At 39.5% G+C, this 24,715-nt stretch overlaps 1 protein-coding gene across 1 annotated transcript in view; it reads left to right on the top strand.

The window, feature by feature from the left end:
* Positions 1–24,715, top strand: part of LOC127629964 (sodium/calcium exchanger 2-like) — a 109,322-nt gene that overhangs the window by 68,112 nt on the left and 16,495 nt on the right. Inside the window, exons 2-4 of the mRNA XM_052107302.1 lie at positions 13,262–13,731; positions 20,982–21,119; positions 24,075–24,302. Of these exons, the coding sequence (XP_051963262.1) occupies positions 13,354–13,731; positions 20,982–21,119; positions 24,075–24,302 (744 nt within the window). The 5' untranslated portion in view covers positions 13,262–13,353. The remainder of the gene's footprint in view (positions 1–13,261; positions 13,732–20,981; positions 21,120–24,074; positions 24,303–24,715) is intronic.

Here is a 24,715-nt window from a genome sequence, read left to right as displayed (position 1 = left end):
AGTTTTCACCAGGAATTAACTGAATCTTGTGAGTTTGTTAGAATTGCGCTGACATTGACTCTAAATGTGTGTATTTACTGGCCGTGAAAGCCAGTAATACAATTGAGGTCAATTTGCACTTTAAAAACCAAGTGTGTGTTTGTGTCTCAGCTTTTGCTATTTTTATAAGTATTCCAGTTCTTTAAATGTCCCCAGAAAACAGCAAAACGAAGCAAAATAGGAACTATTACTGCTAGTGAAGAACAGAGTTTGATTTAAAGGGATAGTTCACTTAAAAATAAACATTATATCATCATTTAAACTCTATATTATTCCAAACCTGTATTACTTTTTTGCCCTCTGTGCCCCCCTTGGACTCCCTGTTTGCCCTCTGTACCCCCACGTGGACTGCCTGTTTGCCCTCTGTGCCCCCCTTGGACTCCCTGTTTGCCCTCTGTACCCCCACGTGGACTCCTGTTTGCCCTCTGTGCCCCCCTTGGACTCCCTGTTTGCCCTCTGTACCCCCACGTCGACTGCCTGTTTGCCCTCTGTGCCCCCCTTGGACTGCCTGTTTACCCTTTGTGCCCCCATTGGACTGCCTGTTTACCCTTTGTGCCCACCTTGGACCTTCTATTTGCCCCTTGTGCCCTCCTTGGTCTGCCTGCCCCCCCTTCACTCCTTGGACGATTTTGTTTTTGTTTTTGTGGGTTTTTTCATCTGGAATCCGCTCCTTTGAGGGGTGTTATGTCACGATCCCCTGTTGTCTGCTCTGTGTTTCTCCCCTGTCACCAATTCCGAACTACAGTTCCCACAATTCCCTGCCCTCATCACTGCCAGTGTCATTGTTCTCACCTGTTTGTAATTTATTCATCATTCCTTCTGTATTTAAGCTCTGTTGTTTGTTCATTCGTGTCGGTCGTCAAATAATGTTATGGTTGTCCTCTATGTTTCTCCTGCCCGTGTTCTCCGTGGATGTTTCTTCTTTTATACTTTGTTTTCCCCTTGTGGATGTTTTGTTTGTTCCCTGTATTGTTTAGTTATTTTTAGTTATCCTGTTCACAGTTTGTTCTTTTATTAAAAACTGCATTTAGATCCTCACTCCTCATCTGCCCTCGTCTGAATCATAACAAATACATTAAATGAGGATCAAATGATGGAGAATATTTATCTCCATATTTGCAGACATGCAGTGATTCAGGTGTCTAGATCACAGTGTTGGAGAGATGCTTTACCAGCGAAGTATGCCAGAAACGGCCTGAAAGCTGGGAATTGTGCTGCATTCAGCACAGATGTTTTTGGTGTGTTAGCGCCGTTATCTGATTTGCATAATTATTGTATTGAATTGTGTTCTATACAAATCAGACAGCACATGCAAATAAAAGACACTATCAGCTGCCTCAATTCAGTCTTAGTGACTTTATAAAAGCCTCGTCTTTGCTTTTTCATTATATCTTCTCTCTTTTTTCTCTAATATATATCATTCCTCTCATGTTGCGAGCAGCTCCCGGCAGCTTCCTCATACAATAATCCATCCGTTCACGTTAAACATCAAATATTAAAACCTCTATTAATATAAGATGAAACAGATGACTTGTGTTCTCTTTAATCAGTTCAAAGACACAATAATTACTCTTCAGTTACATCCGTGAGGGGGCTGTGAAGATTCAGTGTTGAATTCTACAGTGTAATGACTTCAACCTTTACATTAATCCTGTTAATGATCATTAATGAAGGATTCTATATTTAGCAGGACCCTGACACTTGTAGTTATGATGGAAGGGCACATGAAGAGTGTCACTATAATTTCTGGGGCAGATTGTCTGTTTGATATTATTTTACCGTATGTGCTGCAAGTTCATTGTGTTCTCTTTTTATTTTTTTTACTAATTATAATGTATATTTAGCATATGCAAATAGTTTTTTTTTCTGTTTTCCTGGTGATTTCAGCTCTGCATCTTAATGTGAAGCCCTCTGCATCTCTCACAGCTGGTATGTGATGTTTTCGAGCTCAGCTGCTGAAATAATATACATATAAGCATAATGGAAATATGAAAACAGCACAAATGATGCTTTGATTCTGGTATACATGCAGCTAACGGTTCACAAAATTCAGCTTAGTTGCTTGATGTCAAAAGTTCAACTACAGTTGCCTGAAAGAGCTTGCCTTTATTTATGCCTGTTTACCAATTTAAATAATGAGAAATGAACAAGATAAAACGTTTTTATAATGAACTGTTTTTACATATTTGCCTGATCTCGACATCGTGATTCAAACACATTACGGGTTCACTTTTTTATTTTATTTAAAAACTCCTTCATAACAGTTGTATAAAACATTTAGATATTATTATTAAGTATATGTAAGAATTTTGTTACATTATATTTTGTGATTTCTCGGACCTGGTTAACTTTCCAAATATATAACGTCCATCCCTCTCGCACTTTTGGCCTCTAGCAGATGATGAGATATTTCAGATAGACAGATAGCAGCTTAAGTGAGATGGGCAGGTAAGTTTAGCATATGGAGCGATGGTGTTACTCACTAAGACAGTTTCTTTTAAATGAAAGGAATTGATGTGGAGTGAGAGAAGTGGCGCGCTTGTCTGTGTGGCTCAATAGTACAAGGATCAACCTTATAGGTTACCAAAGCGCTTTACACTGTGTCCCAATCACCCATTCACACACACACACTCATGCACCAATGATGGCAGAGCTACCATGCAAGGCTTGGGAGCAAGTTGGAGTTCAGTGTCTTGCCCAAGGACACTTTGGCATGTGGAGTCATGTGGGCCGGGAATCAAACCGCCAACCCTGCGATTAGTGGCTGACCCGCTCTACCACCTGAGCCACAGCCGCCACATTATTTAGCAATGACGAACTGCACCAAACAAATAATGTTCATGATTTTCTGAAAATTGCAATGTACGTATTTGCAGATATATCAGATGTAATTTCTTAAAAACAGAAACTCATTACAGGGGCATTTTTGGTGCCATGTTTTGAATTTTGGGGTCATTATTTTCAATTTCCTGTTAATTTCTGAACTTGGACTAGTCTATCTTCATCCACTTTTTCACCATCAAACACTGTTCTATCATCAGACTCTTCTATATCAGACTCTTTTCCTGCCCCAGACTCCTATTTTTTCAGCCTCTCTTTTAGCATTATACACGCTTCTATTATTGGACTCTCTTCTATCATCAGACATTTTTTCTGCATCAGACTTATCTATCATCAGACTCTCTTCTAACATTAAAAACTCTGTAACACTTTACAATACGGGTGCATAACAAGCATTAATTAATGCTTAACTAATGCACAGATAATAATGAGTTAATGTAAGACTCATGATCAGCTAAGCCATTCATTAATGATTTCCACATCAGCAACTGTCTGAGAGCAAGAGTCTGTCTGATTAATATATTAAGTCATATATGAATTGCTATTAATTCAATGTGTCATCATGGATTAATTCCCTAATAACTCATTATATGAACTAATAGTGTTTATTAATGTGTTAATTACCACAATGAGCCAAAGACATGTATTTGAACTTCCACCCAATACGGGTGCACTAATATGCATTAATACATGCATAATTTCTACTAACATACTACATTATTACTACAAAATTACTTAATTTTAACTAATTTATCATTAATTAAAACCATTGGACTTTATAAAAGCTGTTTATTTAACATTGGTTTCCAAAAACATTGCCTCACTAAAGAAAAATCAGTGGGATGAAAGAGTATATATAAATACGTATATGTGATATTTTGAATATCTCTTTTTTTAATTGTAATTAACTTATGAATTTGCAGTAATAATGCAGTAATTAAGCATGTATTAATGCATATTAGTGCACCCGTATTGGGTGGAAGTTCAAATACATACTTTCGGCTAATTGTAGTAATTAACACATTAATTAACACTATTAGTTCATATAATGAGTTACTAGGGAATTAATCCACGATTACACATTTAATTAATAGCAATTCATATATGACGTAATATATTAATCAGACAGAATCTTTATTAGTTGCTGATGTGGAAATCATTAATGAATGGCTTAGTTAATAATGAGTCATACATTAACTCAATATTATCTGTGCATTAGTTAAGCATTAATTAATGCATATTAATGCACCCGTATTGTAAAGTGTTCCCAAAAACTCTTCTTTTCCTGCATGAGACTATCAGACACTCCACTATTGGCACACACTGTTGCATCATCAGACTCTCTTCAATAATCAGACAGTTTTCTAGCAGCAGAATCAGTACTGGATACTAAGTATCTAATCAAATAAAGTGTTTTCCCTTCTAGGTGGGAGAAACGAAGCAACTGCTCACTCTCTGGAATGAAATTTACAGCCTTTTCAAATCACATCAATATCTATGTTTGTGTTTGAGAGAGAGAAATGGGGTTGCCAATATGCATGTGAAAAATGAGTGCAAAATGAATTGTAAGAGTGTGTCTGGAGCTACCTATATTGATATGAAGCGAGACTGGCTAAAAATTGAAAGTATAATAGGCAATGCCCTGTATATACATGTCCAGTTTATTAGAATTTATGAATGTTCATCAGCCTTTTTCCCAAAAGCCTCTACAGAATCAAAGCAAATACTTATAATTTAACTGAGCTGAGATGAAGCCAGAAAACAATCACTTGGGATATTAGCTGTATATCAGTTTGTCCTTGGCGTTTTGTAAATCTTGCAGTAGCTGCCAAATTTTTGTCATGAATACACAGACAGTCTAATGAATAAACATATAACTGTGTGTTGGACTCATCTCAATTTTCCGAGGCATTTAGGTTGTCTTTTGGTCAAACGTCTTTTCGCTACATGAATATACAAGTCAGAGTTCACAATACATTTTTGAAATTATTTCCACATGCATGCATGTATTATGAACTACACTACTAAATAACACACAAATAAAAAAATTCTAAATATTTACCCATCTCAGAAACCAATTCTAAATCAAATTAAGGTTCATATTTCTCCATTACCAACTTTCAGGCATTATAACTGTTAGAAAGTCATCTTCCTGTTCTTGAAAGGTCTAGTTAGGTTAAGAGTCCAGATTTTCCAGTGTCCCAGGGCCAACTGAAAATGTCACCCTGTGTTTTTAAAGCACACTGTAAATGTGTACAGACATGTTCAGTGATGCATGCAGGGCCTGTAGCTTTCATTTCCACAGTGGGCCTCATATCTGAGGGAAAGAGTGAGTGCCGGATTTACAGACTAATCACACAGTAAAATCGGAAACAGTTTGAATCTAAAATCGGTCTGTTCTTACCGGATTCAAAACACTGCCCCCAGTGGCCAAAGCAGTAAGTGTAGTTTGGTGTATGTGTATGTGTGAGCTCCATTTTCCTGGTGAAATGTTCATGGCGGGGCGCAAATAGCGAGTTGTGAAGTATGTTGTTTTCAGCTGTACAGGCTGTAATACAGTGAAGCAGTATTACAGTATTAAGTTAATAAACTTTACCCCCAAACGTAAACCTAAACAACAGTGCAGTAAAAATGTAATGTAAGAGGAAAAAATGAAACCTCCAAATCACACTTGTCACTGATTATGCAAACACGGTTACTTACTGGTTTCAATATGGAGTTCAAACCCGGGTCTCCCATGCTGCTGATGCAACGTGCTTTCAGTCGTGCCACAAGGGAAGGTATATACACTGGAACTGATTGGACGGTGTTAGTTTATTACTGTAAATATGTCATTGACATTTGTATTTAACCATGGATTAGTCATTTTAGGAAACACTATATTGTATTATTTATTTGCTATCATACTTTTTTTTTATCCCCTTTTTCTCCCCAATTTCGAATTCCCAATTCCCACTACTTAGTAGGTCCTCGTGGTGGCATGGTTACTCACCTCAATCCGGGTGACAGAGGACCCGGATTGCCTCCACTTCTGAGACAGTCAATCTGCGCATCTTATCACGTGGCTCGCTGTGCATGACACCGCTGAGACTCGCAGCATGTGGAGTCTCATGCTACTCTCCGCGATCCACGCACCCCACTGAGAGCGAGAACCACTAATTGCGACCACAAGGAGGTTACCCTATGTGACTCTACACTCCCTAGCAACCGGGCCAATTTGGTTGATTAGGAGACTGGTGGCTCAGCACACCCTGGATTCAAACTTCTTTTACAAAGTTCTTAGTATCTCATTTTAAATTGGGCAAGCACATTATCGGAAGTCTTAAGGTCAGCAGCTGAAACGAGTTATGGCAGTGTGATTCTGGAAAGCATTTTGATAGATTAATGACTTGTGTTCAGCCTTTGAAATGGCGTAAGTGCTATACGAGTGATAGTTTGAATAGTTGCACTTGACTTGCTTATGTAAAACTGGAGTCTGTTTCAGAATAGCCTGAAAAGAAATGCTGCATCAGTGTGTGTGTGTGCTGTGGTCAGTGTGTGTACTGGCATTTGCATGAGTGCACTTGCTGAAACAGCTAAATGGATGAATCACTGTGCACGTGGGGATGTTTGTATTTGGGATAGAGAGAAAGAGAGAGAGAAAGAGAGGATGCATTATTATCTGCATTCCAATCCGATAACTGTCTTCTCTCTCTTTCTCTTTCTTTCTGTCTCTTTCTGCTCCTTTCTTTTGTGATGGATCACCCTCACCAGCCTTTCAGTGGGGTCTCTATGGAAACATCCTGGTCGTGGGAGGAATATCTATGAGCAGGACCCCTCATCTCTATCTCTCTGTCTCTCTCTCTCTCAATTTCAGATTCAGAGTCAAAACCTTTATAGACAAAAAGTACTAATAGACATTATACATAATATAGATATCAGTTTTAAGTTATTAGTGGTATTAAGACAAGCGTCAGTATTGCCATTGCTCATACTTACTTTTTCAAAACCCCTAACACTAAGTATCAAAATTTGGTTCTTAACTTGTCCCGCAGAGTTTGTGATATGAACATGAATTATATCTAAATATACACAGATGAGAACATTATGACCACCTGCATAATATGCTGTTGGTCCTCCGTGTGTCACCATAACAGTGCTAACCTGCCAAGGCATGGACTCTACAAGACCCCTGAAGGTGTCCTGTGGTATCGGGCAACAAAACATTTGCAGCAGATCCTTGAAGTCCTGCAAGTTGCAAGGTGGAGCCGCCATGGATCTGACTTGTTGGTCCAGCTCAATCGGATTGTGATCTGGGGAATTTTGAGGCCAGGGCAACACCTTGAACTCTTCATCATGTTCCTCAAACCATTTCCGAACAATGTGTGCAGTGTGGCACGGTGCAGTATCCTGCTGAAAGAGGCCACTGCCATCAGGGAAAACCATTGCCATGGAGGGTTGTACCTGGTCTGCAACAATGTTTAGGTAGGTGTCACGTGTCAAATTGACGACCACATGAATGGCCAGCGTTTCCCAGCAGAACATTACCCAGAGCATCACACTCCCTCCACCGGCTTGTCATCTTCCCACACTGCATCCTGGTGCCATCACTTCCCCAAGTAAATGGCACACAAGTACACGGCCGTCCACATGATGTAAAAGAAAATGTGACACATCGGACCAAGCGACCTTATTCCACTTCTCCAAGGTCCAGTACTGACCCTCACAAGCCCATTGTAGGCGCTTTCAATGGTGGACAGGGGTCATCATGGGCACTCTGACCGGTCTGCGGATACGCAGCCCAATACGCAGCAGGTGTTGTGACACATTCCTCCCGTAACTATCATTAACATTTTCTGTGACTTGTGCCACAGTAGACCTTCTGTTGGTTAGGACCAGATGGGATAGCCTGTGTTACTACCCTCGTGCCAGTTTGTGGTTAGTTCCTCCTGGACCACTGTCGGTAGGTACTAACCACTGCTGACTGGGAGCACCCCACAAGCCTTGCTGTTTCAAAGATGCTCTGACCCAGTCGTCTGGCCATAAAAACGTGTCCCTTGTCAAAGTCAATCAGGTCTTTCCTCCTCCCCATTTCTATTGCATTCAACAGGTTGACTATGAGAACTGACTGTTCGCTAACCATCTAAAATACCCAGACCTTGACATGTGGCCTTGTTAGGAGATAATCAACGTTATTTGCTTCACTTGTGGTCATAATGTGTTGGTTCATCAGTGTATATGGCTTGTTGTGGAGAGGTGTGCTTTTTCTTTTACTAAGGATGATTTTCACCATGTAGACTATAAAATGGGTAAAAAAATCTCATATAGTTACTTTGTAGGAGGAGCCCAAGACAAATCAACCAGCCAGTAAGCAAACTCCCTGAACACTCTTGGAACCACATAGCAACAACCTGGAAACCTCACAGAAACTGTAACAATCACGTAGCAATGCCCTGACAGCATCTCAGAACATCCTAGAAACCACATACTAACACCCTAGCACCCTGTCCCGACTTCAGCAGAAACAAACACAAACACTTAAATTTTTTCATCTCTGCTTAAAAAAAATCTACTTATTCCAGCCAGTCTGGTTAGGCTGGTCTGGTTTGCTGGTTTAATGGGGGTTTTGTCCTCTCTTAGAGGCCAGCTAAACCAGTTTAAACCAGGAAATCAGGGCTTATTTATTTTTAGGGCTGGGAGGTCACATAGATGACCAGCTAAACCAGCTAAAAACCAGCTTTGGCAGGCTGGGAGACCAGCTAAAACCAGCAAACAGCCTTAGGCTGGTTTAAACTTTACTTTCCAGCAGGTTTTATCTCTCCAAAGAACATTCAAATTATGACTCACGCTTTGCTAGCGTGCTATATTGGGATTTTTGCTCTCTGCAGTTGACAAGCCTGCAGTCATAAAAATGCCATTGTGTCAGAAGAGAAACCAGAGAAAAAGAGGGATGGGCAGAGAAAGAGAGAGGTAGAGAAGATGCTCTGTTAATGAGGGATTCTCAGGTTAACCCAATAACCTCAGTGCAACCCATCACTGCATGAAACACTGGCACAATGCAGCTCTGCTTATATTCTCGGTGAGAGCAAAGAGAGAGAGAGTAGTTCAAACTTTGTTTTAGTGCTGCTCTTTGATGAAACAAGGCCATTTTGAAAGAGACAATAGTGTGTGTTTGTGTGCGTACGTGTTTGCGTGTCTGTGTGTGTGTGTGTTTGTGTGCTTGTGTGTGTGTGTGTGTGTGTACGTGTCTGTGTGCTTGTGTGTGTGTTTGTGTGTGTGCTTGTGTGTGTTTGTGTGCGTGCGTGTTTGCGTGTCTGTGTGTGTGTGTTTGTGTGCGTGCGTGTTTGCGTGTCTGTGTGTGTGTACGTGTCTGTGTGCTTGTGTGTGTTTGTGTGTGTGTGTGTGTGTGTTTGTGTGCGTGCGTGTTTGCGTGTCTGTGTGTGTGTACGTGTCTGTGTGCTTGTGTGTGTGTGTGCTTGTGTGTGTGTGTACGTGTCTGTGTGCTTGTGTGTGTTTGTGTGTGTGTGTGTGTGTACGTGTCTGTGTGCTTGTGTGTGTTTGTGTTTGTGTGCGTGCGTGTTTGCGTGTCTGTGTGTGTGTGTGTGTTTGTGTGCGTGCTTGTTTGCGTGTCTGTGTGTTTGTGTGCTTGTGTGTACGTGTCTGTGTGCTTGTGTGTGTTTGTGTGTGTGCTTGTTTGTGTGTCTGTGTGTTTGTGTGTGTGTGTGTATGTGTGTGTGTGTGTGTGTGTGTGTGTGTGTGTGTGTGTGTGTGTGTGTGTGTGTGTGTGCACGTGTGTTTGTTCAAACAATTTACACAAAGATTCGATCTGTTGGTTTTTCGTTAACGAGGCCCAATTTTTGTAACTTGGGAGGAAATCTGCTTAATTGTCATGATGTTGCAATGCAAAAAATCATAATTGTTCTAAGGGGGGTGTTGATATGAGCAGAACTTTTTCTTTTATTTCGGAATTTTAGGACAAACATCAGAAAAAAACTTGATACTTAAAATGAAACATTATTTATTTAGATGCCATTGAATATCCTGAGCAGTGCTGCAGAAGTTGCTTAAAAACAGTAATCCACTACAAATGACTAATTAGATTACTTTACTAATTACTTAATTGGAAAGGTAATCACATTACTAATTCCTTTACTTTTAAGTTGCTTTGAAAAACAATTTTTCCATCAACAAATTCAAAATAATAGTATATTACAAATAAGTGTAACCCTATAATTTATTAAAAGTAATGAAATGACTTGAAAGTCAGTAAATGCAATCCGATTATAAGAATTTTTAAAGTAATCCATTACACTACATTTTTATTTAAAAGTACTTAGATTACAGTAACTAATTACTTTGTAATTGGATTACACCCAACACTGCTCCTGAGCAATCAATTCCTGTAGTTCAACTGCAGAGCATGGCGCTAGCAACGCCAAGATCACGGGTTTGTGAAAATGAAATGTAAGTTGCTTTGAAAAACATCTGCCAAATGCATAAATGTAAATGTTTCCTCAAGGTGAGTATGAGTGTATATGGAAGCGCACAAAGGAGTACTGTATATGAGCTCATAAAAAACCTTGTGTGCACAGATGTCTCTCTAATACCTGCAGTGAACATAATCCTCCAACCTGGCAACATGTCTGCTGTTGTTTCATTTTTATTAGAGTTGTGTGTAGATGTCCTTGTAGCCATGTTTTACCTTGACAAGTAATCATTGTCATTGCCTGAGCTATTCTTTGATCCAGTTCTGTTTCTGATTCACCCTACTATAAAGCGGAGTATTATCCCTCTGCACAAAACACTTGCTGTGACAGCCGGAGGAGATGTGTTAGTTTGTGAGTGCTGTTCTTCAAAGACTCAACTGGTTTTGCTTTTAGGAATTTTCCGGGTTCAATTCAAGTTAAGCTCAATCAACATCATTTGGGGCATAATGTTGATAACCACAAAAAAAATGTCATCTTGTCTCTCCTTTTCTTTAAAATAAACGCAAAAATGGAGGTTGCAGTGAGGCATTTACAATGGAAGTGAATGGGTAAATTTTTTAAGGTTTTAAATAGAGGTTGACTGATGGTGGATTTTGCCGATAACCTAGGTGGTGAAAAGGGCAGATAACCGATATATCGACCGATAGTTTTTCAAATCAATTTATTGAATGATAAAACATAGTCTTCACTTACTGTGATGGGCACAGACATTGAGGCTACAAGAGTCCAACATAAGTAAAATCCCAGATGCAGGTTTAATTTGCAATCAAAATCCCAATAATGTTAATTATGTTAATTGTTAATGTTAAGTTTTGGTGCATAACGCCGGAGTTTTAACTATAAACAAGCCCAAAATACACAGGGGACTCTTATTTTGAAAGGTATGTGCCTCCAACCAAAACATGCACTCTTACAAATCATCTACACTGTATTACAAAAAAATTAAAAATACTATGAATTAAACACTGTCATATGGGCATATAAGCAGAAATACATTAACAATAGATCATCATTCATCAACACAGTTTGCTTGTCAATTGTCCGGTATTCCAGTATTATAAAATACTTTCTTCCTTTTCTCTAGCGACAGTGTCAGTCAAAATCAACATGAACTCAACAATCAATAAAGGTTATATCAATAAACTTTCAACAATGTCTATGCTTCATATGTCTTTAAAAGAAATTAATAAATTTGTTTTAATAGTCGTGATTTCGTCCATAAACAGTGAAGATAGCAGTGACTTGGGTGCGTTACAATCCTCTGTATGTAAATATTCAACAAATTAAGCTTTTTATAGCCTATTAATATTCACTAGATCAAGGGTTTTAGCCATAGAAGAACATGGAGGGGGGAAAAAAAAACTATCGACAACTATCGGTGGTGATTGTTTTTCCGATAACCGATAGTTCCAATAAGCAATTATCGGCACTGATTAATCATGAAAGCAATATATCGGTCGATCTCTAGTTTTAAATGCAGAAATGTGAAGCTATAATTTTCTAAAAGCACTTACGTTAATTATTCTGTTAAAACGTGTGTATTATTTGAGCTGTACACATTTTAAATTGCCATTTACTGGGATTACAAGGTTGCAGTTACGTCGTCATGGCAACGAAGTTATAAAATTGGATGTAACTTTACACTGATTAGGTTACATTTACATTTACATTTATTCATTTGGCAGACGCTTTTATCCAAAGCGACTTACAAAAGAGGAAGAACATCAGCGAATCATCTTTGGGAGACAGTGGTACAAAAAGTGCCATATTACAAAGTTTTACTATCATCAGAATCGTATACAAAACAGATTTAAGCGCAACAAGAAATGTAAATTTTTTTTTTATTATTATTATTTTTTTAGTGACCAGTTAAGTGCTTTTGGAAAAGATGTGTTTTTAGCCGTTTTTTGAAGATAGAGAGTGAGTTAGCTTCCCGGATTGAGTTGGGAAGGTCATTCCACCACCGTGGTATGATGAAACTGAAAGTCCGGGAAAGTGTTTTGGTGCCTCTTTGTTTTGGTACGACAAGGCGACGTTCCTTAGCCGACCGCAGGCTTCTGGTGGGAACGTGGGAACTGCATAAATGTTTTTAGGTATGCTGGAGCAGACCCAGTGACTGTTTTATATGCCAGCATCAAGGCCTTGAATTTAATACGTGCATGAACCGGCAGCCAGCGGAGAGAGCCAAAGAGTGGTGTAACATGTGCTCTCTTAGGTTCATTAAAGACCAGACGTGCTGCTGCATTCTGGATCATTTGCAGAGGTCTAATAGCACATGCAGGAAGGCCTGCAATGAGAGCGTTACAGTAGTCCAGTCTAGTTATGACAAGGGACTGAACGAGCAGTTGTGTGGCATGTACAGAGAGGAAAGGTCTTATCTTCCTGATATTGTAGAGTGTAAATCTATATGATCTTGCAGTCTTTGAGATGTGGTCTGTGAAATTTAGCTCATCATCAATGGTTACCCCTAGATTTCTGACCGTTTTGGAAGGTGAAACTGTAGTTGGACCCAGCTGCACGGTGATGTTGTGTTCAACAGCAGGGTTGGCTGGAAAGACAAGGAGTTCAGTCTTGGCTTGGTTGAGTTGAAGGTGGTGTTCCTACATCCAGGCTGAGAGGTTGAAAAGTGATTTATCACTCTAAAGTCACGTTAACACATAATGTTTATGTCTTGTTCGCCATTCACTTCTATTGTAAGTGTTTCACTGTAACCCAGATATATATATATATATATATACACATACTGTATATACATACATATATATATATTCCTGCTGTCCACAAATCAAAACATATGGTTACAACCCAGCAGTTGATCTGACCACTGTCAGATAATGACATTTACAGTTGTTTGTTGATTTTCTTTGGGTTAAACTTGAGCTTGATTTTATATATTTCTTCTGTTTTCTCCTCAGGTCCCCTGGTGGGCTGGTTGCTCTCCTCTTTGCATCTCCTCGTCCATTTCTCCTCCTCCTCTGTACTCTAGATCCCTTTAAGGAGTGAGACCATGGCTCTTTTTTCCTCTCTACGCTCCCCTGTCCTCCTCCTTTCCCTCTTGCTCATCTTTTCTCTGCCTCCTTCCTGTTTCCCGGAGTCCCAGCCTGAAGAACCGTCTCCCCAGCCCTCTGTCTCTCCAGATGCTTCTCCAGAGACCTACAGTAACCTGACAGATAAAGATGACGGCGCTGTCCTTAACAAGAAGTGCAGCGAACCGGTCGTGTGCAAACCTGGAATTATCCTGCCCGTATGGAAGCCCATTAATCCCAGTCTCGCAGAACAGATCGCCCGGGCCGTCTTGTACTTCGTCTCTCTCATGTACCTGTTTCTGGGAGTGTCCATCATCGCCGACAGATTCATGGCATCTATTGAGGTCATCACATCACAGGTGAGTTAAAGCTATTGACACGTCATTCCCAAATCTCGCATGTAAAATATCCTTATCCGATTACGACATTTCTTATCCAGTTATCTAATCATTTCAGTCTCAAAATAAAGCATACATTAAAGATTTAGGATTCGTTTTCCAAGTAAATTATTCTTTATTACTTCACTTCAGGAGATAAAGTCGCCTTTAGTGCTTCTGGTACTGGTAGACTTCTGAAGCCGCTTCTGATAGCTTCCATAAATCCCAAATATTCAAACTGGCACATTGTATGTGATTATAACACAGAAAATCACGTTGTTGCCATGAGTGACATGAAACCATTGCATAATACGTCAATGTGCAATTTGTTTATTTGAAAATTGTAAACTACTTTTATGGAAGTTTAATGGTGTTTTTTATTGTTTTAGGGCTTATTCTGGTCACTATGAACTTATATGGAGCCACATAAATATTCTTCTGAATTTCTTTCTTTTGTGTTGCACATAAATAACTGAATAGATATATAAAATGACATGAGGGGAGTAAAGAAGGACAGAATCATATTTTTTGGTGAACTATTCCTTGAAAAGCATAGCCTTCACCTGAACAAGTAATTGCACTTATTAAAACAAAAAACAGTCATGACTGTTTCTCTAGTCTCTGAACATTTAATGGGATGCAAATTCTTGCAGTGTGCTGGATACTTTTTTCCTTGTCCTCTGTTAAATCTACTGACTCATCAACACTTATCGAGAAGAGATTGCCTACTCTTATCACCTCCACTGACTCATGCGGCATAAACCTGTCAAGTGGGGAAAATTTGCCAAACCACTGTTATGAAGATTTACTGTACCTCTTTATTCAAATCTCAACTCAACTGCACTTTATTTTTCCACTTAGTTTAAGTAGCCAAGTTTGAAATGCACAGACAGAAATAAAAACTCGAAATGCCCAGTTCTATTAGTTGAATTAGCAACACGTAGCACTATGCTAACTTACAAAATCCTTCTATACAAATCTGGCATGCAATTAAATGAAAAGTATAAAACAAAAATAATATAATATTTATATATTTAGCGTGTTAAAGCATGGTTTGATTAATTATAGAAAGAAAACAATTACGTTTAAAAACCCTTACGCAAAATGGAGAGTTTGAGGCAAATTTGCCATTGATAATTTTCACATGCAAATGAGCTTTGCGGCAAACTTGCGGCAAATTGTCCATTGTTGCCAAAGGTTCACCACTACCTGCGAAGAGCTACAAACTTCTGGCAAACATTTGCGGCAAATCAAAATCTAATTTTCATGTGGAAATAACGAGCGGCAAATTTGTGGCAAGTTTACAATTTTTTAAGGGAAATTAAAATAAGAGTAGCAATTCTGTATTGTAGTATTGTATCGCCTTCATGTTTTTACGATTTAACCACACTTGAACGCGAAGTATACTTCGATTTTGACGCAAATGATCAGCGCCTGCATACAGTCGAACGCGAGCCTGTCAAAGCATACTCCATTTGACGGTGCACACATATACAGGCGTATACGTGTGGCGCATGCGCACTACAACTGCGATGAGACACTGGGACATTTCTCTTCAAGAGTTTAGACCAATAAACGTGTCTTTATATTCCTTCAGACTCGAGATAGACAAATGCAGGTATCTCCTGACCTTCTCGCAATCGCGCTCTTGAAGGGCATATCTACTGTTGTTGTTTTTACCTTCGGCTCCTTTTATTTACCTTTTCTTCATGACAACAATGGCTCAAATGTTAGTATTGCCGCATTGTGGATCCTCTAATTTGTGCAAATAAATCCAGGCACATGCACAGTTCAAAGATGCGCGGTAAGAAAAAAACAGGCTGCATGTGCTGAGTGCTCGAGCACTCTGCTGATGACGACATTTGCGTCACGCGTCCTGTATGCGAACCCTTCGCGTCTGACCAGAGTATACTTTGGGCTTTTGTGACAGTAAACACGGCAGGACGGATCGCAACTATAAATGCAGGATTCTCCACATGAGTTTCAAAAGACATTTAACTTGTCACAACGCCTAACTCGTCAAAAACACTGTGTTTATGACACAATGCTGCCAAAATTTACATAGAAGCACATCAGCATATCATGTAATTAATTAGATTACAATTTGTAAATAATAAAAATAAAAATAAACAAGCAGAAAATACTTGGAGAAAAGTGTAACACGTCAGCAATATGAAAGCATTATTCTCTGAAATAAATAAATACAGAGCTTACAAAAGGAAAATAAATAAATGATTGCAACACTCCCGCGTGAGTCACGTTCACTGATCGGAACGACTGGGACCAAATTCGTCTACGATGGCAAGTAACAATCGTAAAGGACTATTATAAATCATACTGTGTGCACCCGCCTTTAGGTGTGAACTGGAGCTCCACCTACTTGAAGGCCGACAACTAATTCCGGTCACGTTGTTCAGTCAGTTAAGTCAACATGAACACATCAGTGTGCTGAGTTATTAGCAAACTGGTGCAAACTTACCAACGTACATCTGAAGAGACATTTTCCAATGTCTTTTAAAAAATAAATAGTAATATTCGGTTTAATTAGTCAAACAAAAGAGTGAATGGGCACTTAGAGTATTTGAGTAGATTTGAATTCTTTGTAGACTAATTAAACCAAAAAAATCGCATGATATATTTATGTAAAATGTCTCTATGCAAATGAATGTACAGATATAGGTATGTTTGCACCATAGACTGTAAAAAAGATGGACGACGCCCCTTCGCTCTTTTCCATTGTTGAGAACTGAAGCCGCCAGTGGCGGTGACATTTTGGGACTTGAGTCTGCGCAGTTGCGATTTCGGGACCAGACCTGCGCAGTAGTGAGCAGGAAGTAAAGCCGCGAAATCAAGGCCCCGCCCTCACTCTCGCTGAATCAATCGCAAGCACACGCCCCTGCACTTTTGAATTTTGACGGTGTGAAATAATTAATTATAGAAATTTAGATATTACATTTAAAGCTCCAATCTCCTCAGTCCTCCGAAGATCCTGAAAAAAAGTCTGTTGGTGCTTCAGTGACTACTTTGCTCAGAGAACCTGTCAATCACAGCTGTCAATCATGATGTCACTGCACCGTTTTTATAGCATCAAATAACTAAAAACAAACTTATTTTGAAAACAAACACTTGAAATTACATCAACGTGATAGAAACGACAGTAAATGACAGAAACTGTCTTTGGAAAAAAGATATGTGAAGTGTAATTTAATTGTTTAGTTGGTCTCACGTCCCGTTGAATAACATGGGGAGGCGGGGTTTATGACCTATACTAGGACCAGACACCGGGGGGCGATCGAGACGTTTTGGTTTCACTTTTGAGGGCTTGTGCGGCACACTTGGTGTGCACCAGTTTGATTATAACTATTCATGTTGACTGATCTTAACTGACTGAAGAATTGAATCATAATTAGTTGTCGGCCTTAAAGTAGGTGGAATTCCAGGTGACACCTACTGATGATCTGGATCAATGGCAGGAAGAAGTTGTTTAGCAGCTGGTACAAGGGTTTCCTGAAAGTTTGCACCGGTGAGCTGTTTCAAACCACCGAAACAAACTCAAAACACCTTCATATTGGCCAGATTAGATCAAAATTAAGTCACACGTGTTCATTCTTTGATTTTGTATGAAGTATGCCAGTGCCTTTAGTGTGAATATGGCCTCAGTTCTTTTTGAGGAGCAACAAACCAATGGACTAATACTTTAATTACAAAGTCAATTGTGTACGAAACCATGAGATTAGTATAAGTTTGCACAGCATCGTTGTTTTTACACATCTTTCACCATACATTAGCATTGTGAATATATTGCACTCTTGGGATGGATGAAGTAGAAAAGACACTCATTTATGATGGCAGCCAATCAATTGTATTTAGTCAGAATAGATTTTTGCTTTGTCATGGCCAATGCTCTCTAACCAGGCTACTCGTTGTCTGCACATCACATAATGGACTGTGCTAAAAAATCTTGGATTTTAGGAGCTCCTGGAGTAAGATATAATGTCAGGATCACATTTTTGATGATTAGCAGATAATTGCTTCATCTGGGCTAAAAGCCAGGGGAAACATTCTTAACCCCTGGTAGAGGCCATAATGAATTCATAATGCAATAGCACTGCATTTTGTGAAACACGTTTCAAATGTTAAAATAAAGAAAAACGTAAATAGGTCATCCAAATACCTAATACACATATGAAATACCCATTTTCTGTGCAATACGTACACACATTTGTGTATAATGTGCATACCATGTTTACTGTTTAAATTACATTTTATGGAGGCCTTGATAGATTTTGTTGTTATAGTATAATGTATGTGATATTGTACAATGTTGGTTGTGTATAGCTACTAATGCACTACAATTTCCCACATTCATAAAAATATCCATCAACACACATACAGGCACTCACACAAAACTGTCATAATGTTTTTAATTGGGCAACACTTTACTCTACTAGTTTGTGTATCATCCTTTCATCCTTGGCAAATCAAAGGGAAGTGCTTTGAGTCTACCTCATTAATCAAAGCATCCCTTAGAAAGTATCCTCATCCACCCTTGTCAAAACATGAGGACCCCTCTACAGGGTCGTGGATAATGCTGGTGGTGTAAAAAACAGCATCAGAACAGACCAAGAATCGAGATGTTAGTGGAGAAAGGACACATAGAAGTATTATGGACACCAGTATGTATGGCCTAACAGTGGCAATAAAATGCACTCAAACTTAAGAGGAGAATCAGATATGAGTGTTAAATATTGGATTTAGAATCACATTTTTAAGTGGGCCAAATTGGATGGCAAAAAATCTGATCCCATAAGCATTTTTTGCTGTTTACGTGCATAAAACATTATCCAATATGGCAGAAAACAATGTTTAGACAGAAGTTATGGTTGTGGAAATGGTCAAGGTGTTTCTGTAGGATCAAAAATGAAATCAGAAGGTTGTAGAAACAACAGCATTGATATTCCTCTCTAGCCATGGGCTATCTCATCCATGGATGCAGAGACTGCCTTAGAAACATCATTGGGAATGGATGTCAGTGTTGCATATTATTGAAGCAGCAAGTTTCCAGTGCTGTGATTGTGCTGGATCAGAGGCTGCAGAAGATCATAGCTCTGCACCACACACACTTTGTAGAAAAACTAGAGGTGAAGTCTCTTCATCGCTGAGGAAACTACTGTATCGTGACAATTTGAGTGACTCCAGGTACGATGAAAAACAAACAGATAAAACAATTAAAATACAATGCCAGAATTACAGTCTCTGACTGCATACTCACGTTTTAGGAATGTTATTGAATTGGGAGTGAATATGTTGGTTGGCCTGTTGGTTGTCTGTGCTGTAGGCCTTTTGTTTTTACACAGTTCAGCATCACAAAAGCATCATTAGCCAACTATGGTCGCAAGTTCTAGTGCTATCAACATAATTCAACGACTTGGCATCAACGATCATTCGCAAACAACATTGCAAAGTTGTGTGTTTGGAACTGTAGCTCTCCACCTGTGGTTGAAGAATAGGTTTGTTGAGTGGATATCATTTGACTTTGCAGAAGCTTCTATATCTTTTATTCTGTATATATCTTTCATTCTTCAAGACTTATTCTGGGGTTTTTGCAGAAAGCGCAGTTTAAGGGATTAAACGCTGTTAAGAGAAATGGTAAATGGTCTGCACTTATATAGCGCCTTTTTAACCTTTACGGTATTCAAAGCACTTTACACTGTGACCCATTCACACACACATTCATACACCAAGGCGCTAGCCTGCCATTGGGAGCAACTTGGGGTTCAGTGTCTTGCCCAAGGACACTTCGGCATGTGGACTCGTGTGGGCCGGGAATCGAACCACAACCCTGCGATTAGTAGCCGACCCGCTCTACCAACTGAGCGCTTTAACACACATATATGGCTTATGTGTCCATGTTAACGCATTAGTGAAGTTCTTGCATGTTTTTGAAGAATGCGCATGTAGGTATATGCTCAAGTGAATCAGGGGAACCCCACTATTGCAGCGCAATGCATCTGTCGCATTACAAAGTGCACGCCGTTTTCGTGACTTCAACATATGTCTAGCATTGAACGGAATTATGGTGTGCATGTAAATGCTATTTTAATTTGATATTTTACCTTCACAAAAGTTCTTGCTCCACCACCCCCCGCGTAACTTCCTTAATGACAACTCTATATTATTGAAAGTTTTTAGAACAATGGATGTGCGACATCTGTTTCAGTAAAAAGTTGTGACTAGCATTGGTAAATTCTCCAATGTTGCATCATACTATGGTGGTTACGTGAGTTACGTCTTAGTATGGGAAACTTTAACCCTAACTCCATATCGAAACACAGAAGAGATAGGGTCATCTTCACTTCTCCGATGGGTTTAAACTGTTATTAGAGCCGATATTGACACTGATTTCACAATTTGATTTGATAAGGTTTGCAAACCTCTACAAACACAAAACAATTATTGCAGAGACTTGTGCATGTGGAGGCTCAAGCTACTCACCGTGGCATCCACACACAACTAACCAACATACAACTTACCACAAGAGCGAGAACCACCATATATTGACCATGAGAAAGGTAACCCACTTGACTCTACCCTCCCTAGCAACCGGGCCAATTGGTTGCTTAGGAAGCCAGGCTGGAGTCAGTCACTACACCCTGGATTCAAACTTGCAACTTTAGGGGTGGTAATTGATCTTTGCTTGCTGAGTTACCAAGGCTTGCAAACAAAATATTCTAGCTTCATTTCAAGTTGACACGATGACAGGAATGTCTCTGCCTGCCGTTCAGATTCAGTAACCACTTTAATTTGGTGAGTTTTTTCAGAGAAGGATTAGTCAGACTTACAGTATAAGCCAATTGGGATCAAACCAATAAATCGTTGGCTAGTGAGTCATTTGGAGTGATTCTCAAAGAACCGGCTCATAAGAGTAATTTCTTTGTGAATCGGACTTTGGTAGTCACTAGCTGTATGTTTGCTTTTGAGTGCAGTCAGCAAAGTTGTGTTGGCATTTCACACTATACGCTCTTTTGAGCTCATCATATTCAATTCAGACTGCTGGTTCACCACTCGGGTAAAATCTAATTTCTTATTATAGCTGATCATGCTGTAGTCCAAAAATCTGGAAGACAATTTGCATTTTTAAGCCATGGGTCCCCTCAGGAATTTTTATATTTTGCTATAATGACCAGCTGGCCCTACATCATTCCTTATAAATGTTCTCTCTGTTCATGCAGGAAAAAGAGGTGACCATCACCATGCCCAATGGAGAAACATCAGTGGCAACCGTTAGAATTTGGAATGAAACCGTTTCCAACTTGACCCTGATGGCACTTGGGTCATCTGCCCCTGAAATTCTCCTGTCAGTCATCGAGGTGGGTGAGCTGTTGAAATGACAAATGTTCTACATTAACACAGTTTAATAACCATTTACTGCATAACCACTAATTACACTCACACCAGATGGCTAAACCCTCATTAATGTGGCTTGAGGTTTTTACCACTTGTAATTAAAGCAGTGTATTGTGTATAAAAGCATAATTTAAAGATGCAGTTTTGTGGCTTTTAGTCCATACCTGTTAGCTTTGAAGCCATTTATTTTAAATTAATTGGCCAGAAAGGTCAAATCAATGGTCACATTTTTACATGGGCAGCATAGTTGGTCCCACATGGTCTTGAATGTTATCCATGGTATACAGGAACCTTATAAGCCAACTTTGTTCACATTTACAATACAAAAGTAACTTATTTTTGTCAGTTTATGCTTAAACTGTTTAGATAAAAGATTAATCTTGTATTTAATATTCACTTTATTGGAACCTTACTGTAACGGGGTAAAAGGGATAGGAGGCGAGAACTGGCTTGACAATATAAATAATGTTTAATGATAAATTAAAACATAAAGACAAAACATAAACACAAACGCATACAGGGCAGCTTCCTGTTGGAAGGAATGCCCCGCCACGTTTTGGTGGATGGTAGGGGTCTCCTCCGTCCATGGAGCAGTTCTTCCGCTCCATGGGGTTGGCAGTGAGCCCCCTCCCTACTCGTGGATGGCGGTTGTTCCTCCGCTTTCAGGTGGCCGGGCTCCTCAGTCCCCTGGCAGATGGCCGCGGCTGCTCCTTTGGGGTGGATGGTAGTGGCGAGGATTTTACTATTTCACATCCCTCCCCCTTCCCGGATTTCAGCATCAATGTATTGGGGTAAAAGTGAAAGGATTCGAGAACTGGCTTGACAATATAAATAATGTTTAATGATAAATTAAAACATAAAGACAAAATCTAAACACAAATGCATACAGGGCCGTTGCCTGTAGCTCTCTGTCTCCCGAACTGCCGCCTCCGGCCGCCTTTATCCCTCTCATAGGCTTGATTAGCCTGATTAGGGGTCAGGCATGAGTCATCACGGCCCGGCCCCGCCTTCCTCCTTGCCACACTTACACAGTAAAAAAAATGTGTTTGTCAAGCATTTCATGAGTTGGTGAGATGTATGTTGTGTAGCATTTGACCTGTTGATACTGATTCAGCAAATGAGGGAGAGAAACAGAACAGCCCTAGTTTGCTGTCCACTGTATGAAAACAACATGTCTGCTGTCTCAGATCTGTTTGAATCTGCCTGAGGAGGTGATCACCACTGTGTTAGCAAACATTTAGCACGTCAGAAGAGCACAATCTGAGCTTTATTGGCTAATTTTGTCACTGTACATCACAATCTGATGTGTTTAGACATCTGTCAGGCCATGGTGTTTCACTCTAAGTGTTTAACGTACACTATACAGGATTATTGTTGTGTGGTTTCTTTTCAAACAACATCACAACAACATTAAGAGGAGGAATAAGACAAGAGTGAGACTCAGTCAGGCAGAATATTTGGCAGATTTTGCCGTCAGCTGTGTGAAATCTCATTGCAAGCTCAGTTGTAGAGGAGGGGCAGAGTGAATTATCTGTTAGCCACAGAGAGACCCCAGAGGCCAGCTGTTCTACCTGCTGGTGTAGATAAAGAGAGAAAACCGCCATATAGCCACAGGTGTTGATAAATGACACCTGTGTACCTTCTAGTTCCTTCTGTAGCTTTATCTTACACAAGGACATGCATTTCTCTTTCAAGAAATTGCAGTGAATGTGACATATCTTGTCCATGTGAATTGAATGCTATTGAATGGGAATCCTATTGCCATCTTAAGAATTCAAGCACCCAAGGTGCTGGAACCTTACTATATTTGTATTAATACTACTTCTTCTTCTTCTTCTTCTCTAAAAGTGACTGGGCTACTCAGGCGTCCACACACACACACACACACACACGTTCAACACAAGGTGTTTCTCTAATCTTCTTCTTCCTCCTCTTCTTCCTCTTCCCTAAATGTGTCTGGATATCAGTGACCATAAGTCAGAGAGACACAAAACTTGGCAGAGTGGTCCCAAATCTCAACCGCTACACACACACATACACACACGCACCCACCCATAAAACACTAATTAGTGCTATAATGACATAATTTAAGTGTTTGGAAATATTAAATATTGTATTTCTTCAGAGTCCTTCAGTGCCCCTGAATCAATTGGTTATGTTTATCTTAATTTCTACAAGATTTATTTTAATCGTATTGATTTTTTTTACAAGCCAATATATTTTTGGTTGTGTCCCTGAATATGACTAATTAACCTGTATCTTGTGAGCAAAATATTCAAACATAACAAAACTTAGTACACATGGACAACAGAACATGCTGAGGGCACTTGCCAATTTTCTTCCAATTGTAATATTAGGTGGTGGTGGCATAATGGGCTAAAGCACATAACTAGTCATCAGAAGGTCGCTGGTTCGATCCCCACAGCCACCACATTTCATAACTCCACAACCTAAAGTTAAGTGCCTTGCTCAAGGACACAATGGTGGTGGCTGTGGGGATCAAACCAACAACCTTCTGATTAACAGTTATGTGCTTTAGGCCACTACGCCACCACCACATCCTATTGTGTCCTTGAGCAAGGCACTTAACTCCAGGTTGCTCTGGGGGGATTGTCCCTGTAATAAGTGCACTGTAAGTCGCTTTGGATAAAAGCGTCTGCCAAATGCATAAATGTTAATGTTATCAAAGCAGATAAGATTCGACATCAGAACAACTTTGTCCACAGCATTCATAGGATCTGTACTTTCTTGTGTTAATCCTTGCTGTGTGTAGAACTTCAACTAATGTTAAGGATAACTAATGGTATCTCATTTAACACTGATGTGTTTCTTAACTACACAGCTGTTTTGTTTGTGTGTGTGTGTGTGTGTGTGTGTGTGTGTGTGTGTGTGTGTGTGTGTGTTTGTGTATGTCTCAGGTATGTGGTCATGGTTTTGAGTCTGGTGAGCTAGGTCCGGGCACCATCGTGGGCAGCGCTGCATTTAATATGTTTGTGATCATTGGGATCTGTGTGTGGGTGATTCCTGATGGTGAGGTGAGGAAGATCAAACATCTCAGAGTCTTTTTCATCACAGCCTTCTGGAGTATCTTCGCTTATATTTGGCTCTACCTGATCTTGTCCATCATCTCACCGGGAGTTGTGGAGGTGTGTGTGAATACTTTTTGTGCTTATGGGTGAATCTCATTCAACTTGAAATGTCCAGGTCATATTTTACCCCAAAATCATAATAACAATAAAACAAAACAGATACAATTATTATTATATTATATTAGAAAAGATTAGATTAGATTAGATTAGATTAGATTAAGCCTAAAGCTAATTAAGCCTATTTTAATAGCATTAAGATTTATTGCATTGGTACATTATTTACATTTCTTTTCTTTCTTCAAGTTCTATTGAGAATAATGTGAATGATCAAAAATCTCAGAATTAAACTGCCTTGATACCTTACCATAATGTGAATTTCAGAGGAAAATGTCAGTAGTTGTTAGGGTTCTACTGTCATAAAAAATCTCAATGGTTTTAAAAATAGGCAGTTTTTTATTAGTTTTAGGGTT

Source organism: Xyrauchen texanus, chromosome 36 (assembly GCF_025860055.1).
Source record: "Xyrauchen texanus isolate HMW12.3.18 chromosome 36, RBS_HiC_50CHRs, whole genome shotgun sequence".
In the NCBI taxonomy this organism is placed as follows: Eukaryota; Metazoa; Chordata; class Actinopteri; order Cypriniformes; family Catostomidae; genus Xyrauchen; species Xyrauchen texanus.
This window is presented reverse-complemented; position numbering and strand designations above follow the sequence as displayed.